The 18912-nt window shown below is 39.7% G+C and overlaps 2 protein-coding genes across 2 annotated transcripts; one reads left to right on the top strand and one right to left on the bottom strand.

The window, feature by feature from the left end:
- Positions 1 to 895: 895 nt before the first annotated feature.
- Positions 896 to 11797, bottom strand: LOC307024878 (pre-mRNA splicing regulator USH1G-like). Its single transcript, XM_079659340.1, has 4 exons — positions 11455 to 11797; positions 6097 to 6544; positions 4404 to 5218; positions 896 to 1575 (listed from the first exon to the last, which is right to left on the bottom strand). The coding sequence occupies exons 1-3, from the start codon at positions 11616 to 11618 to the stop codon at positions 4406 to 4408; spliced, it is 1425 nt and encodes a 474-aa protein (XP_079515466.1). The 5' UTR covers positions 11619 to 11797; the 3' UTR covers positions 896 to 1575; positions 4404 to 4405.
- An 881-nt stretch (positions 11798 to 12678) lies between these two features.
- On the top strand, positions 12679 to 18910 carry LOC307024455 (proton channel OTOP3-like). The gene is made up of 7 exons (XM_079658569.1): positions 12679 to 13572; positions 13660 to 13796; positions 14657 to 14715; positions 14809 to 14963; positions 15628 to 16310; positions 16595 to 16759; positions 17472 to 18910. The coding sequence occupies exons 1-7, from the start codon at positions 13200 to 13202 to the stop codon at positions 17640 to 17642; spliced, it is 1743 nt and encodes a 580-aa protein (XP_079514695.1). The 5' UTR covers positions 12679 to 13199; the 3' UTR covers positions 17643 to 18910.
- The last annotated feature ends 2 nt before the right edge of the window (positions 18911 to 18912 follow it).

The following is an 18912-nucleotide window of genomic DNA, read 5'->3' as shown; positions in this document are numbered from 1 at the left end:
TGTTGCTGGGGAGACGTCCCAGGTGAATAGGTGAAACACATTTCAACAAATAGATACCACCAAGAAATTTTCCGCGGTTTATTAAAACAGTTTTTCTTTTTGTATTACATGGAACAGAAATCTGTTATTGGACAGGTAAAACAAACAACAGTTTAGTGTTTGTTGACATTTTAGATTTTTATAGAGGGAAGTTCAACTAACAAGAAACTTTCCATAGTCCATTAAGACAATTTTTGTTTGTGTTACAGGGAATGGAAGAGGTCAAAGGGGCCCTATTCTGCTGATTCTCAGGTTCATATTCACATTGTGTCTCTACTGTGACATGTCTCCATGCTTTAATGTTCAAAAAGCTCTTTATTTTTCTCATACTGCGCGTGTTGCAGCACCTATTTTCACCCTCTGTCTGAAACCAGAGCCCAGTCTGCTCTGATTGGTTAGCTGGCAGGCTTTGTTGTGATTGGTCAACCACTTAAAGATGTCCCACCCCTTAGCCTATCAATTACAATGTGTTGGAGCGCTATGCCAATAGAAAAACGACTGTTACGTACTCAGTGATGTCATTATGTTACGGAGGTAACGGAAGTGGATGTTTTTTTTTAAATAAGGCATGTTATGGAAGAACAACAGCCCAAACAAAATGTACATGAAGTGCATCATCAAAAATCAAAAATCAATGTTTTTGCTTTTGGTGTCTTGCCTTAAATCATAGTGTAAAATCATAGTGTATTTTTACTCTAAAGGACAGCAGATGCTGCAGTAAAGGACAAACAAGATCACCAGGCAGTATGCCAGCTGCACTCACATCCTCCCATAGGCCTTAGGCCTGTTGTTTTCTATTTATTAAAAGGACTAATCATTCATCAGTGTCACTCATTTTAACAAAGAATGATAAATAAATGGTGCAAAGGTCAAGTTTATTTTCACAGGTTGGTATTATCGACATGTATTCACTCACAAAACAATAGTCATTTTCACTTTATTTTAATAAAAGATAATTATAATTGTGGGTACATCTTTTGATACAAAAACAGTCTTTTACAAACATAAAATGGACATTCATGCACAGCCATACTCTCAAGTGCACAGACACAGACCTTCAGTGAAACTAAATATGCCACAGAGCAACCAGAGATAACAGTGCTATCTAACGCACACTCACATAATATTTTCTTAACTGTTGCAACAGAATTTGCAGACAATGGCAGTCGTTGAAATAGTCCATATATAGTAAGTCACCATTGTGTATGTGCCATGGAGTAAAATAACATGTTTGAAGTAAGAAAACGGCACAATAAAAACATATAAACAACATTTTCAAAGATTATGTGCATTCAGTAATACATTAATCATTCACATGTAATAATATGCGAGGATTACACATGAATGTCATTGGAAGGGAATACATACAGAAACACTTTGTATCTGTGTGTTTGTATATGTGGCAAAGCTTTCAAATGTCTTCTTTTCCATGTTTCGTTCTGGATTCCATGTTGACTCCACTGACAGGATTAGGAAATGATAATTGTACAGGGAGCCAGCATCTTGAATGCATAATACCTTCAATGTGTGTTTGTCCTGTAAATTAAAAGGAGAAAAGGATGTTTTCATATGAAACAAACACATGTGTCATGCTAATGGTTACAGGCCTGTCGTTATATCAAAAGTCACCACTAGATGGTGCCATTCAAAAAGGCTCCGCTGCAGACCCACACAGGTGCTTTAAGTTATACTGTGATTAGATGTCTGAAAATGTCATTAAATGCTCTCTTTTCCCTGTCTACCTTTCTCTTTTTTGAGCACGCCATTTGAAATTACTCCGACTGTTTCTCTCTTCTTGTCTCGTCTCTGTGTGTGTGTTTGAATCTATCGTGCTGACTCACTGATTTGCACCGATTTGATTGGCTGAGTAGCATCACCTCCTTAAAACATGAAACAATAGCTTTTTTAAACCTTTTTATCTTTATGTTTCAACATCATGGATAAATCCTTATATGCTCCCGGCAACACACTGAACGTCAACTTTGCCTCCTTATTACACTCACCCCTACTTTAGTGGGAACAATGAGTCTGCGTCTTTGATGCGCACAGGCGGATGATGCGGGGATGCAATGTAGACAGGAATAAACGCAGATCATCCCCTGGCTGCAGCCTCGACCGGTACTTGCTTTTGATCAAAATCAATGCTCTTTCTGTCAAGGAATGTTTCCAAATGTTTGGAAGCCGGCTGTAGTTATCCCAATCTTTAAAGGTGGAGACCCAATGTCTACCAATAACTACAGGCCAATTAGTATCCTTCCTACAGTATCAAAAGTTGTTGAAAAAGCTGAACAAATTATGAACCATCTGAATAATAGTGCTTTTTCTCTGCATCCAATGCAATTTGGCTTTAGGGCCAAATACTCTACAGAAACAGCCAACTGTTTTTTCACAGAACAAATCAAATCCAAAATGGATAAAGGTAGTGTTGTAGGAGAAGTGTTTCTCGACTTAAAGAAGGCCTTTGACACTGTTAATCACAAAAAACTCATATCTAAGCTATCCAGCATTAACTTATCCACACAAACACTTAAATGGATAGAATCATATTTGTGCAACCGTTCTCAGTATGTCAGAGTACAGAATAATCAATCATCTAACCTCCAGCTGTTCCACAAGGGTCAATTCCGGGTCCATTGTTATTTTCATTGTATATAAACGACTTACCACCGATATGTCCTGATACAAACATCCAAATGTATGCTGATGATACTGTAATTTATGTTCACGGAGGCAGTCTGACACAAGTGGCTAATGAGCTGACGAATACGATGGTCATGTAACAGCTTGGTTTGAGCAATGCTGTCTGCAACTAGATGTCAGTAAAACTGTATGTTCTTCACCAAAACCAAGTCCTCCTGCGTTGAGCCAGATGTGTTTGTGTCCGGGGTAAGGCTACAGGTGGTTCCACAGTACAAATACCTGGGGGTCTTAATTGATTCAAGACTCAATTTTAAGGCTCAGGTGAAAAGGGTCTGCAACAGGGTCAAATTCAGTCTGTCAAATTTGAGGTTTACCAGAGACTGCATGTCAACAGAGGCTCTGATGTACATGCACTCTATGGTTCTATCTCACATCACCTACTGCGTAACAACCTGGTCACATGCCGGTACAACCACTCTTAAACTCCTGGAATCATTATACAAACAAACACTTAAAATAGTAGATAAGACATTTGTTCATTCTCATCATTGCCCAATACTCACAAAATACAACTTGTTGAGCTGGGAAAATATAATTAGATATGCAAATGCTTGCCTCATGTACAAAAATAATTCCTCCATCTTGTTGACTGTAGCACCCTCTCTTGTATATAAGCATATCAAGGACTCTGTGACTCTGGGAATTACTTGTCCCACGTAGCTCTGTGTGTGAACTTCCATTTTTGCAAGGATAATAAATACATATATGTGATATTTTTCTAACAATCGCCATCTGCACAAGAGCATTAGTGTTTCTCACTGGTCAAATATGCGAAAGACTGAAAGCTAATGGAACAGAATCTATAACCACATGTGCTTCTAGGTCAGGGTTGTTCCAAAAGGGCCAAAAGGGCCACATACAGAAAAACATATGAAGGTCTGGGCCACTATCTAGAGGTGAGGTATATTGCTTCATAAGTTAAGTTATAAGTTAACAAAATCAATCAAATGTATGTAAATTATTCTTGATACTTGAATAAGCTTTTCAGGCTTGTCTTGCAAATAAGTTATTGGCCTTCTTATTATCAACTAAGATTTGTTACAATATTGTTTCAACTTTAATTGACTGAATGAATTTGAAAAGTGGCCTTATTAACAGATGACTACTGTGTAATATATGTTTAGTTATATTTAAGAAGTACAATATAAGAAAAGCATACCATTTGAATTTGCTGGGGGCCAATAAAAAATGGACAACGGGCTGCAGTTGGCCCCCGGGCCGTAGTTTGGACACCCCTGGTCTAGATCTATGTCTCAAAACTATCAGGTGGAAACCACTAAAGTTTGAAAATGTTATCCATTAAAGATAAAATAACCACATGGGACTGTATGAACGTTTGGTAAAAGATCTCTATGGGACACTGGATATATAAAGTCTGCTCATTAGATCTAGCTTGGTAAGAATGGCTAAATGTCTTCCAGTTAACATATTTCTTCCTATTGTTGTATTGCCCATAGTTCTAGCAAATAAATAAGTGATACCTTTTAGATTTAGGGACAGCATTAAGCCATCCACATCAATTCAAGTGTTACAATTCTCTGGTGTCTGTCATCCACATTGAATGTTTTGTACACAGTATGCCTATGCATGTCAAACAAAGGCTGATCTGGTAAAAAAGGAGAATCCTTTATTCTTTTTCAAACATCATGTATTATAACACTGACCTTCAGAGCTCAGTGTCTTCAATGGCCTCTGGTTCGTCTATGGTGTCCAGGCGTCTCTTGCAGGCTTCCAGAAGTTTCTTCCTTGGGCCCAGAGGGATATGAATGCTGGTAAGATCATGATCTGAACAAAGCAGCAGAGCCTCCAGGTCGATCTTCTCTCTCCTGAAGATTAGCATGAACTCACTGAGGCTTTGAGAGGCCAGGAAAGTGTCCAGAGGACTGCTCTCTAGCTCCAAGTCCTCATCCATCCCAACGTCCGTCTCCTCCCATGGCAACTCCTGAAGGTTCCTTTCTTGCAGGCTCAAGGCACTGCCAATACTGTCCTCATCCAAGCTGGGCGAGCGTTGAGGCAGAGGTCCTCGTAGTCGAACATTAGGTGCCCGGCCCAATGGTTCACTTCCCACTACACTCCCTTCATCCCGTGTAAACATGGCTCCAGTCAAATAGTTCCTCCTGAACACCATGGTGCCAAGCCCAGGTCGGGTGAAGAGAGAGTCACGTCCGGAGTCTGCGCTGATCTCTGAATACGCGGTCTCGTGGAGGCCTGGCTCGCTCATGGCACGAGAGACTGTGTCGCCGTCGTCGTCATGGTCACGGGCGAACATGTCGCGGATGTTGAGGCGAGATCGCTCCTTGGGGTTGGCGTATGTGCCCTGTTTAAGGAACATGACATCATTGCCGAGCTGCAGACCAGACAGTGAGCGCACACTTTTCCTACCGTCCTCGTAGATCTTGAAGGTTCCATCACCCTGCTTCTTCTTCTCTAGTTTCCTCTGTATCTTGGCCTTTCCCTTGGCTGTGGATTGCAGCGTGGCCTGAGAAGCAAGTATAGAAATGAAGAATTAAGAAACACTCATTTAGATCAAGAATGGATATACCCAAAAACAATCACTGGTGTTGCAACTCAAACAACGGCCAAGTCCTTAAAGCTGGTACCACTAGCACAATAGAGGATAACTTTCTTTGTCTTTCCAAAAACTTGAAACATGGTCCTGGACTTCTATGATTCATAACCAAGATAAATAAGATATTGCTGTACTAGACAAGCATCTTATTGTTTTAACTAAGATAAAGCAATTCATTTATTAACATGAAACTCCTACAGCTAGGCTGATGTTAAGCAAGACTTTACCATTGGACTTTATTTTGGAAAGAATGTGTAGGTCAAGGGCAAGAATTGTGCCTGAATACATACTGTATATGATGTTCAAATAAAAGGATAATTTAGCAAGTCAATAAAGTTCTTGTAAAACTGACCGAGTTTAAAGACTTTGAGAATATGTCATTGTAAAGATTACACAGCCAAAAGTTATACATTTGTGCCTCATGTATTGTACGGGGTATTGCTAATTATTTGGCTTCCCGGCTGAAAAAATGACCAGGAGTGGCTGTATAAAACACGTTAGGTAAGATAACGTTACACTTGCAATGGTTTATACCTAAATTTACTAGCTAGTTTCTAGGTTATCTCTATTGTGCGAGTTAGATGCCATTCAATGAGCCGTCTTGCCAAAATTCAACGGTACTGCACCTTTTGTGACTTGCAGACACCATTTGGGATATGCATGGCACATTTAAAATGCGACTAATCATTTGTTTCATGCCTTAGGCTATACCAACATGCTTTTTTCTGAAACAAGGTTCCATCCACATCCACTTTGTATGTTTATATATTCCATTTTAACACCACTACCTGCGAGTATGGCATGTTGGAGGTCACAGTGTTGAACTTGCGGCTCAGTGTGCTGCCGCTGTTGTAGCTAGAAAAGCTGATAGCATCCAGGTTGTCTAAAGCTGCTGACTCCTTCATGAACTTCCTCTCCATGTGTTCACGGTGCTTCCTCTGGAGCTTTGCACAGTCTTTGATTCGGCGCTCTGCTGCGCGAAACGCCCGTTCTTTGAGTTTGGTGACCATCTTGGGGTTGAGGGTTATCTGCTTGGCAGTGATGGAGTCCAGGTAGCGAACGCAGTCCATGTGTCCCTTTGTGGCGGCCATGTCCAGCGGTGTGTGGTAGTCATTGTCCAGACACCAGACGTTGGCACCGAAAGCCACCAGGAAGGACAGGCAGTTGTGGTGGCCGTTGGCAGCTGCCAGGTGGAGCGGGGTGTTGCCCCAGATGTCACACTTGTCCGGATCGCCTCTGAAAGACAAGACGCAACGTAGGATCTCAACATTACTGGTTTCACGTATACAGTATGATTTCTGTCTCAAGAACCAGCACATTTTTCACAGGTTTAAGCTATTTTAATTTTAAAACACGCTATATGGTGACAGTAAATGGACACCACTATCCACGTGGCTACTTTGCAACCCTTTCTCCTATTAAATGAAGTTCCCACACAACTAAATGGGACTTCAGAGTAGGGACCAAGTGATATTCTTGTACATTTAAACAAAAAAACAATAAAGTTGCAAAAAATACTTGGGAAAGATATGTTTGTTGTATTTCTTTAATTCACCGACATACATTAAAATAAGTCTCCTGGGAAAAGATCTATTTTTGTTTGACCCACCCACCTCGACCTCCTCCATAAGCACTTCATTTTGTTTGGGTGAGAAAATACCTTTTCCCTTAAATTGTCAATGCAGCAAATTGGGAACAATTTAAGACAAGGCGGACTTTTGGTTTGGGGTTATTTGTAATATTACACAATACAAGAGCTAGGATTGTTGTCTAGCAAAGTCCAAGAACCAATCTATATTGTGGACATTTTCCGTAGATCTTAGTTATTATACACCAAACAGATGTTTTTAGCAGCGTTCTGGCATGCTGCAGACACTGAGAAAAACTCAACCTCACTTGCTGATCGCCTTACAATACAGCTTGAACTTTAGGAAGTAAGATGACTCACATGACCTGCAACTCTGTCAGGTCATACAGTGAAAATGACTTGAAAGGCAGTGTAATAGTAACATCAGATCAATCCTGATCAATTTGACTTTTTTTGATTATTTTCTTCATTTTATTTAATTGTGAACTGAATATATTTAGGTTTTGGCTTGTTGGTCAGACAAATAAGCAATTTGAAAATAATACACCTTTTTTTAATCACTTTTAGAGTTAAAATAAATATGATAATGATTAAAATGTATCTAAATAAAATATAGATTCAGTTATTTAAAAAACTTAATCTATAGCCTTTACATTTACAGTGCATCATCAGTATGTTTGTCGTCTTTTTTGTAACCCTTGTTTAATGACAAGGAAACAATAAAATGGCAATATAACCAAGATATCAGTAAAGCACTACCCACAATGCTGTGTAAGCAAGTAAAAACAGGACAAAACACCACAACACATGCTGGACTTTGACACACATAGCATGTTTAATTGTCCACAGTGCGCGGTACAGTTTGTTTGTTTTGAGTCCCTCCTCTTCCTGTTTTCTCTCCGCCCTTATGACCGGGCCGTGGCAGGGGCCTGATCAATAATTGAAGCGCTGCAGGTTAAACATGACAGAGGTGACGATAGATTATTTATCCCACACACCAAGAGCCTTTTTCTGCAGACACCTAAAGGCACAGTTACCACACGCAGCAGAGTCACTACTTTTATCAGCTTGATCCTTGATTTCAGATCCTTGGTAACTGCAGACCTGGCAAATTGTACAAATGCCCCATTTAATTAGATCCAATATATGGTGTGGTTTATTTTTATGTTCAGAGCATCAGATGTTCCTGTTTTATATTTCCCTGTCAGCTGAAAGGGCGATTAAGCGGATCCAATTCCAATGGTACAAGCAAGAAATCACCAAACTATCTCACACGGTAACTGGAACCATCTGCAGCTCTGCCAGAACCTCTGACTCAGAGTTGATACACCAACCTCAAACAACCATCTGTTTACTCTGAAACTTTAATACTGTTTGGTACCAACCGAAACGTATCCTCGTTCTCTGCGAAATGTTGCCCGGAAGTTCCCACTGACTACAGATCACACATCTGACTGCACAGGAAGCTGTGTCTTACCATAAGATAAGATGGACCCTCATTTATCCCAATGGGGGAATTCAGGAGTGAAAGCAGCAACAGAGTGAGAGTGAAAAACAGGACAGTATAACATTATATAAGTAACTGTAAGAAAGAAATATCACAACGAGGTAAAACGTTGATAATTTGAGCCCTCCCCTCAGCCACCTCCTCCAGGTTGTCCAGTTTTATGAACTTGTTCAGCCATACCACCGGCAAAGAAGAGCACACTGGATAAGAAGTTGTTCCCCAGAGGATAAGGTGTATTTTGTTTGTGATAATCAGGTCACAATTTGAATGTGTCCAACGCTAGGAAACAAATGTTGACATGATAACATGTTCAGGGGACCATGATAGACGTGCAAACCATCAGCATGTTCACTGTGAGCATGTTGTTTTTGATGTACCTAGGAACAGCCTCATAGAGCTGCTAGCAGGACTGCGTACTCTTAAACTGTGTTCCAAATCATATACTAATGTACTGTACTTAACTGCATTGATCACATGACTGTTTCTATCACTATATGCAGAGGTGGGAGAGGTACTCAGATCTTGTACTTAAGTAAAAGTAGAAGTTCAAGAGTGTAGGAGTACTCTGTTACAGTAGGTTACTCAGGTAAAAGTACACAAGTATTAGCACCAGAATATTCTTAAAGTACCAAAAGTAAAAGTAGTCATTGTGCAGATTGGTCCATTTCAGAATAATATGATATGTTTAATAATAATTGATCATGAAAGTGTTCTCAAAGCTGGTAAAGGTGCAGCTAGTTTGAATGACTTTGTATACTGCAGGGTAGCTTGTGGATTTACTCCAGGTGGAACTAAAGTCTGATTTAACACTTGATTATATTTCACATCATTCATCCACATCTGTAAAGTAACTAAAGGTATTCAATAAATGTAATGGAGTAAAATTGTACTTAAGTACAGTACTTGAGTAAATGTACTTACTTTCCACCTTTGACTATATGGGGCAGTTGATGATGTCCACCAAGCTCATGCAGTGTACTCAGCAAAACTTTGCTAATGTAATATACCTCTAAGCATTTCTCACATACACAATAGTTCGCACACTATTATAACGCAGTACATACTCCATTTCTGTCTTCCTATGGCCTACAATGAATAGTAGGTAATTATGCAATTTCATACTCATAGTTTATTTAGGTCAACTTGTGTACCACGTTAGCAAAATATTATCTGCAATAATTAATTTCTAAAAGTGCCTGACATTTTTTGAGTGATGGCTCCCACATGAACAAACTATTTTCTGCCATTTTGTTTCTACTTCTTCACTGGTTTAAAGGTAATGCTTTATGCATTCACTTTCAATTACCATTAGATGTTTTTTCAGACTTTGATTTTTGCTTATTAAGTCATGAATATTTAGGATACAAATACTAGTTTAAGTTTCTTTATTAATACATTTTTCATATGGCTGCTCAATTAAACGTTTCATTGATATTTAGTAATACTAAGGGTTCTGTTTCAGCTGATATTGTGCCTTAGTGGTACAAATGCAGTCAATTGGGGTGTGGGGCATCAGTTCTGATGCCTACAGAAAGTTGTTTTGCACATTTGTTCTTGAAACAGATATTTTACTTGTTGAATCAGAATTGTTATTTTTCCCCCTGTATTTTAGTTAGACAATGTTTCTTAAATGACCAACATTTTGGCTACCTTATTCTGTTGAAACAATTGTTTCAGTTCTAATGTGTAAAACGAAGAAAATAAAAAAAGTACAATCTGAAAAGTTGATGAGAAATTACACATTTTCTTGGTTACAACCGCTACTGTTTTCTTCATCTTCTGCTGTGAATTGAACTGCAGCTCAGTTTACTATTCTGTCTTTGCTTCACTCTTTACACCACATGCTCCATGACCCATTGCAGTGTATCAAACAGTCTCTATCCATCACTGTGACCTTTCCCTCTGTCTGTGTCCCTCCCAAGCATCAGACCCAACTGCTCTCCACTTTACTGCTCGCCTTATAAACCTGCCACCAGCAGCATGACATACTGCACTGTGCCCTGCTGTGAAATATCACACTGCTTCCTCTCCTAAACTTTGAACAAAAGCCTTTCATCCTTATCTCAGTTTTCTTTCACAAATATGCAGCAATGCATGAGGCTGCAAGAATGCAGATCCTATCCACCGCAGATGATGTGTCAGATTTAGTGTGTTATACCTGCACCTGAACTGGGCCTATGTCATGGATTAGCCACACATGTGACATTCAAATAAAGTAATCATGCTTCAGTCTTTCTACTGCTATAGAGTGTGTTTTATGTTTGAGCATCAGCTGCAAGTGACCTTTCCTTTGTAATCAGGCAGTTAAAATGTATAGCACTGCATCTCCAGCGACCCTGATTACATTAGCAATGGGGGTGGGTTATAAGATTTTTATATTCATGCGAATATAAGCACACAGCGCTGAGGTCAACAATATACAATTTGTTAATATTTATTTGTGTGAAGCTTGAGGATCAGGGAGATTGGCATTAAGACATTTTATAATGACAAACAGCAAAGTGGGGACATTCGTCTCTTCTTTCTAAATGTTACATGTTTACATTCTTTTTGTTTATAGAAAATTCCACAATACTTGATTATAGTTGGTCCCATTCAAGCCCAAAGAGTTACATTATTACATATGTGCACATCTTTCGTATTCAACATATAAATACATGTAAACTAAATAGAAAGAATAGTCCTGTGCACACAGGCATAATATATTATGACAAGAATAACTTGAATAAGAATAACATTTTGTTTAATGTTATCAGATTTTTCCTTATACAAGAGTAGAGAACAGTTCTACCATAGAAATGTAAAATATAGTTCAATATGTAAAGTTTTGTAAAGAGCACGTGAAAGAGCACGTGAAGTAAATAGAAAAAAATCCACTTATTTAGATACAGAAAACAGGTCAAAATAATATAATAAAAGGTAAACAATAACTGTTGGTCATGTAAACAGACACGTTACAATATTTTCCCTCTCGGACATTTCTGCTGAAATGAGCAAACAGGTGTTAGTGGATGAACTATCTCTCTGGTGAGGGAGGATACTCGGACTCACCCTCTCCCCACGATGAGCCGCAGGGCCTCCAGGTTGCCGTGGTACGCGGCCCACAGGGTCGGTGTCATCCCATCCTCATCCGGGGCGTTCAGCTCCTTCCGTGTGGCCTCCTTCAGCACGTCCAGGTAGCCGTCCCGGGCCGCCCGGTGGTACCGGTCATTCATGGCGGCGCCTCTGCTTCGGCAGCCCGCCTGGCTCACTCTGGGTTCGCTTCCATGGAGGTTCCGGAAGGTTTGCTTTGTTAGTAAGGCAACTTTTAAAGTCCGGTAGCGGCGTGTGAGCAGCGGTCCGACGGCCTGGAGAGGCACGGAGCTGGCTGACAGCCTAGTTGCTAGGAGACGAACACGAGGCGTGCTGGTTGTCAAGCAGGGGCGGAGCTATTAATAAAATACCCGCCCCTTTTTTTTGTTTTGATTTAATTATAACATCTATTCATTTTATTTGTTGTTTCTTTGTAATTCCCTCGTTCTCTCACACGAAGAAAGCACGTTGTGGCAGTAACAATTGCACTGAAAATAGCAATATTAAATATAAAATGTGGTTATCTGCATTTCTTATTAACTAATGATGGTGTGGTTAAATCAGGAATAATGCAACATAGATATTTTTTTATTTAGAATAATAACCCAAGTATATCCTTAACATTTTCGCAATTTTGAAATCCCTAAAGTAAAATAAAGTATACTTTAAATATAGAAGTAGCTGTATTTTGCAACCCAATTTCAGACTTTTGGATACATTTTTCCTACTGTTCAGGCATGCTTTCCATTACTTTCTGTGTGTTTCTAAAACCATTTAGAAGATAGTGAAGTTAATATCTTTGACATTTTTAAATTATGCATTTATCTAGTTTGAATGCATTTATATTACAAATGTAGCCCCTGTAATCTTTACCAAAAATAATGCAGACTGTGTGGTCTGATGACTTTTAAAACTCAAACTAGTTCAAAGTTCTACTGACGTGTGCTCCCCTACAATAGGGAAATACATGGAAACCAGCACCTTTCCTAAATAGCGGAAACAAATACAATGACATTTCCATATCAAACGCAACATGTTTACAAAATACAAGGCGTGATGTAAAGCTGGCCTACACTCAATTGGTTTTAAATTGGTTAAAACATGCAAAACCACCTGCATGAACATTTGAACGTGACGCTGAAACTAAATCCAGCCGTTTCAGCATGTTATCAGCTGTGACTGAACTATTAGCTGCTACTTGAAGTGATAAGAGTGATGTTTCATTTATTAGTCATTTCCTGGTGTAGAGTGAACACAAGCAGTGGCACTACCTGGCAGAGAGCCCGGCTGATAAACCCTTCCAAAGTAAAATAACCTCACTGACCAAAAGAAACACTGCCCAAAAAAATTGTTCCTCAGGAATTTAAAGTACACAGTGTGAGTATTCATATACAAATGATCCTTTTAAGGGTTTGTGTTTAAGTCTTTTAAACAAACAAAAGCTGAGATAAGATTCTGCTCAGCTTCTTTGGGACCAGGAAGTGACTTCAAGTAAAACTAAGGTCAACATGAAAAGTAAACACTACACCTGTGAAAGGTGTGTTATAAATGTTGTGAACACACCTACACTGGTGTGGGAGGCGGATTGCAACACCCTTCAGTTGCAAGCCTTCACATGTCGAACTGCGGGAAAGTAAAAAGAGAAAGTCCTTGGAACTGAATGGAAAGCAGACAAAAAAGAAGGAAGGTGAAAGGAACTAAGGATTGTATCTTGAAGTAAAATCATGAATGATAACGGCTTAACAGAGCTGGATTCCTCCAGTGGGAAAGCTGGAAATCTCCAAAAAAATGAACCAGTTAAGAACTCAGAACTTCAGATCCAGGAGCCGGAGCAGGACCCGGTTCTGGTGTGGGTCCCCAGCGGGAGGCGTCTGATCTCAGGTCTGCTGGGTCTGAATCTGATGCTGCTGGGGACCGCCCTGGTGGCTGGGCAGGCCTTCAACCCTGAGGGCCTGAAGCGCCAGGAGCCCCAGGTGTTCATGCTGCTGCTGATGGGGGCCAGCATGCTGTGGATGCTGTGGTACCTGCTGTGGGCCAGTAAGCAGCTTGGCATCTGCCCACACAAGGACCACCACGCCGGGGGAATCACTGTCACCGGTAGGCTCCTGTATCATTTTGACAGAATACTAGATTATATTAGTTTGAATCCTGTAATAAATATGTCTTTCTCTCCCTGTGCTCCAGTGGTGCTCATGCTGTTTGCTGCATTCAGTCTGCTGCTGTATATCTTCAGGGTTGGTTATTTGATCAGCATGAGGGAGTGTAAGCCCGCTGCTAAAGTGCTCTCTCCATTCATCGAGGCTCCCTTCCTCGCGCTGCAGGTACGGATTTGTATACTATGGGAAAGAGAACATCAGCTGGTTCACACTGAACAGGGGCTACAATGAGCAAAACTAAGAGGATTGTGGAAGAAAGGAACATGACCATTGTGATGTAACAGCTAGTAGTATGAATATTCTTATCTATTATAAAAAGAAATAAATGGACAAAGCATGCCATAGAAGGTGACCTTTTTCACCAGGCCAAGTGGAGGAATGTGTTATTTAAACAGCCCTTGGGAAAAAATGCTAAATGTACATTTATTATTATGGATTTATCTTGATTGAAACAAGAAAAAGACAAACTGTGCAAATGTTGAATTGTAATAAGCATGCGTACGAATAGAGCTTCAAACATCCCTTATAATAATCTTTGAATTGCTTTAAAAACGGCATAGTCTTTAAAATCACCCCACAAGTAAAGTACATTCAGGAACTGTGTCACAAAACAATATAAACTCATAGGTCTACTTGCCAACTTTGTCGAGAGATTTGATCTACAGCTTAGAGTGTTCATCAGCCAGTGAAATTGGTTTGGTCATCAAATATTTGTGTGAAAGATCAAGGGACAGATAGCTTGAATAACCATTCCATTTTCAAAAATATTGGTTTATAATGTGACAGCTCAAAAACGATAAGTATTTTTTATAAAAGTTGAAACGTTTAAGGTAGATAGAATCTAGTTCTCTACTGCACACCAAAAATCCAAAACGGAACCAAACTTTGATTCCAACATGTCTTGGCTCATTTATGTGCCCTCTATAACTTTTTTTTCTGTAGCATGACAATGTTATTTAAAAAAAGTACTTAGTAAATGTATAGTGCTTTATTGTATAACTGGTTATACTGGTTTTATTTTGCAGACATATTTACTGTGGGCTCACTCCAAAGACTGCATTCACAGACATAAGATCATCACCAGGTGCATGTATATTTTCCACAGGTTTAATTTTCGAGGGAATGTTATTGTTGCATTTGCGTTTTGAACCTTCTTATTTGCCTGTATGTGCTGCAGGTCGGGGCTGATGGTCATCCTCTCCGCTGACCTGGTGCTGTGGCTCAACGCCGTGACGGAGGACACCATCCACGAGGAGATCGAGTTAGAGAAAGAAGACCGGCTGGACTTCAGCAACATAAACTCATCTGAAGCAGACCGCTCTGATTTAGCAGGTAGGCTTACTTTGAAAAGTAAGTAAATGTATTCAAGTTTTGCCATTTTGAGGCACTTGCACTGTTGATTAATATTAGTATTAGTTTTTATCCTCATACTACATTTTACTTCTACCCTACTGCATCTCAAATGGAAATATTGTACTTTTTACCAAACTGTGTTTATCTGAAAGCTTTATACAATTACATTTGTTTGCACAAAATACATGAAAATGTGCTATTCCAGCTGAAATCATAATAAGATAAGCTGAAAATGAATGGCTAAATATTTATCATTTCAGATTTCTTTATGTAAAAAACATTTCATGGTTCCAGCTCGACAAGAAGATGCACTGATTTTCTTTTAATATTGATAATAAGTGTAATATACTAGTAATGATTTTTAGATTTGGGATTTCTTACTTTTTTCACAAAGCAACCACTCAATCGATAAAAAACTGGCATAATATATAACAGTCACAGAGGAAATTATAAATACTTACATTTTCATTTGACTGAATATACTTACTTGCGTTACACTTTCAATGCAGAATTGTAACTTACTAACAGGGTAGTTTACTGTATAATCAGTCATTTTACTCAAGCAAATTACTTAAATGTGTCCTCTACCAGTGCGTGTACTACATGTCTATATATTTTAAACATTCCTCCATGCCTGCTTCAGGACTTGCCAATTCCACCTGGTGCCAGTGCAGTGCGAGTGCAGGCTGCCTGATCTTCAGGAAAGGCTTCGAGATCCTCTACCCCTTCAACATGGAGTTCTACCTGATGGCAGGCTGCTTGATCTACGTCATGTGGAAGAACGTGGGCCGCAGGATGAGTCCGGGCCCCCACCACGAGTCTCAGAAGCTCACCTTCCAAGTTGTCTACCAAGGGGGGGTCATATACGGGCTGGTGTTGGGGGCCCTGGTGCTCGCAGCTGGGGTGGCCGTTTTCATTCTCTACCAGGTCTGGGTGGGGCAGCAGCAGCTCCGCCTCACCGCCTTCCACATATTTTACGGGTACCACCTTGCCGTGATGCCCGCCATGTCTCTGTGTTCCCTGGGCGGGATGCTGGTCTACAGGCTGGAGAGGAGGGCCAACGAGGGGGGGCACAACCCCACCCGCAGCCTGGATGTTCTGCTTCTGGTGGCAGCTTCTCTGGGTCAGCTCGCCCTGTCCTACTTCTCCCTGGTGGCGGCGCTGGCTGTGGGGACCCAGAGGCCCCTGGGGGACCTGGACCTGTCCTACTCACTCCTCAGCCTGCTGGAGCTCATCCTCCAGAACATCTTCATCATCGAAGGCCTGCACAGGCACCCCAACCTCTTCGTCAAGAGGAAGGAGAAGCAGCGGAGCAGCATCTTCAAGGTACCTGCTAGGGCTGCTTTTAGTTAAATACACATTTTAAGTCTTATTTATGTAAACATTTCATATTTTTTTCATCAAGCTTTTGATAAATAGCTTATTTACAATAAATTATAACACCATTTTTACAGATCTTTCAAGTAAATCAACTTTTTGACGGCAAAATTATTTCTGTTTCAGTCAAATTAGATATTTTGTATAGCACTCCCTGCATTTAATGTTTTGTATACTGGAACTGGAAGTCAGCCATTTCAAAGATTTTGTTTCAACATTAAACTCTGCCACAGCCTAAGAAAAAGGTTGCTGCTCAAACACCAGAAGAGAGGAAGACAGATGTTTCGCTGCTGGAGGGGAATACGTCAGCTGCTGCTGAAGAGCATGATGGGAAAAAAGCCTGGACCAAAAGAGCCATACAAGAAATCTGTGCCTTCCTCATCCTTTCTAATGTTATGGTGAGTGTCTGTTGTCTGATTTATTAGAATCTTTATTTATTTCTGATTATTTTTGACTTTTTTAATGATTGAGCATACATCTTGTGAGGTTGTGATTTTTTTTGCATTTATTGCCATCAGTCAGTACCCTTTAATAAGTCTTATGGGGAAGGGGTGTAGCGGAAGTACAGTCTGTAAGACCAAAAATAATCCCCTAACACTTCACATACAAATTATATTTGAGTTGTTTTTATTGAAAATGATTACACTCTGATATAATATTAGGTAGTAATACTTTAGGTCTGATGTTGGTAAAATACTAAATTCAGTAAAAGTGAATATAATATTAATGTATAATATTTTCCTAGCAGTTGTAGGAAGGGATACTTTTTTTGAATCATACTAAATGCATCTTAACTCATGTTGCTCATCATTGACATTTCCTAGACTTTGAAACATAAAAACAATTCTCCCTGGCTATTTAAATTCCATTTTAGTGTTTTAAAATAAATACAAAAAATCAGTATTTTGCTTTAAGAAGTGAAGTTCGTTAACATTTTAACTCAATGAAAGAGGAAAATAATATTTATAAACTTTTTGGGGCGGGTTTTTATAACTTTTTTGTCCTCTATGGACACCTAAACATCTCTCCTAAAGCGAGGTACACGTGTTAAAAATAAATAAAAGTTTCTTTGTTATTTCTGCTGTAAAAAGTTGTTCCCTATTGTTGCAGCTGTGGGTGATCCCTGCGTTTGGAGTCCACCCCCAGTTTGAGAACGGCCTGGGGAAACAGTTTTTCGGCTTCTCCGTGTGGTTTGTTCTGGTGAACCTGGGTCAGCCGCTCAGTGTTTTCTACAGGATGCACTCAGTGGGGGCTCTGATGGAGCTGCTCATCTCTGCCTGACCTGCAGCAGAGGCATAACTCTGACCACATGACTGTTAAAGCAGGAAATATACAAAGGTTTAGTGGAAAAACAACATGATACTCACTTATAAATGAGTTGGTTTATATATGAAATGGGAGTTTGAAAAAGAGTTTGAGGATTTGTTTTCTTTTTTTAGGCTGTTTTTCATGTTTTTTCCCTTTAGTTCCAATAGTCCTTAAAAGCTTAAAGGTGGGGTAGGTGATTCACTTCAGAAACACTTTTTGTTATATTCCATGGAATGCTCTTAACATCCCGATAGCAATGAATACATTAAATGCTTTGACAATAAACACATACAAATATTTCACCTGTGGAAGCCGTAGTACTGTAAAAAGCACGACCAATCATCTGAGCCGGCCCGGCTAAAATAACTGGATGGCCTACCTGCCTGTCAGCCTTCCATCTGTGCACAAACTTATCTCGTGCCCTCATTGGTCATGTGCGCTTTCGTGTGTGTTGGAGGAGGGGCTCTGTAAGGAAGTCTGAAGGAAGAGGCAGATTTTTTTCGGTTACGTACTTTCAAATTCTAGCGCACTCGAGCTAGTTTCTCCATTCTTACCTACCCTACCTTTAAGACATTTTCAAATTGACATGAACATGCTTCAGTAAACTCTTGAATTTGGAAGCTTAAGATGGGTGGTTGCTAAAAATTGGCTTAATCAGACTACAGAGGTTCCTTTAGGGACATTAAACATCATTGCTAGTCCAATTTAACAGCTCTGCTGTGTATATGCTGGTGCCTCTTGGAATCAAATATGTGAATCAGAATACTTTTATTCGTCCCACAGAGGGGATATTTACATAGATGTAACCAAAATGTTCTAACTTGTAGATTTATCAATGTGAAGTTTTGTTTGATTGTCGCGAAATGCAATTGCAAGTTTGAAGCTTAGTGGTAGTACCGTTGAAGTTATACGACATTGTGCCGATTGTACATTGCCTAAGTTGAATCCTTAGTTTTTCACTTTTAGGATTCCCTTTGTACACCTACTACTACTTAGTTAAGTAGTGTTGAATGGTAAAATCTCATTGGACCTTTGGTGAAGGAACCACCTTCAACCACCAATAAAGGACATTTAAAGGTTCAGCAAACATTCGTATCTGGTTGGAGAACAACTAGGATTTTCCCACTTTCTGTCAACAACAGCTTTTGTTTGTCCTTTTCCTGTTTCAACGTGAAAGTGCCCCAAACTCTATGAAGACAGTTTTGCTAGTCTGGAACATTGAATAAAAAAAATGCAACCCATT

The sequence above is a fragment of the Notothenia rossii genome, assembly GCF_949606895.1.
Source record: "Notothenia rossii genome assembly, chromosome: 11".
Taxonomy (NCBI): Eukaryota; Metazoa; Chordata; class Actinopteri; order Perciformes; family Nototheniidae; genus Notothenia; species Notothenia rossii.
This window is presented reverse-complemented; position numbering and strand designations above follow the sequence as displayed.

What these genes read in the sequence shown, in the direction of transcription:
- LOC307024878 (XM_079659340.1), bottom strand. Translation starts at nt 11,618, where the DNA reads ATGAATGACCGGTACCACCGGGCGGCCCGGGACGGCTACCTGGACGTG. An exon ending in CGGCTCATCGTGGGGAGAGG is followed by an intron (nt 6,545 to 11,454) that starts GTGAGTCCGAGT and finishes CTTGTCTTTCAG; the next exon opens with AGGCGATCCGGACAAGTGTG. An exon ending in CCAACATGCCATACTCGCAG is followed by an intron (nt 5,219 to 6,096) that starts GTAGTGGTGTTA and finishes CTTGCTTCTCAG; the next exon opens with GCCACGCTGCAATCCACAGC.
- LOC307024455 (XM_079658569.1), top strand. Translation starts at nt 13,200, where the DNA reads ATGAATGATAACGGCTTAACAGAGCTGGATTCCTCCAGTGGGAAAGCT. An exon ending in CGGGGGAATCACTGTCACCG is followed by an intron (nt 13,573 to 13,659) that starts GTAGGCTCCTGT and finishes CCTGTGCTCCAG; the next exon opens with TGGTGCTCATGCTGTTTGCT. An exon ending in AGACCGCTCTGATTTAGCAG is followed by an intron (nt 14,964 to 15,627) that starts GTAGGCTTACTT and finishes TGCCTGCTTCAG; the next exon opens with GACTTGCCAATTCCACCTGG.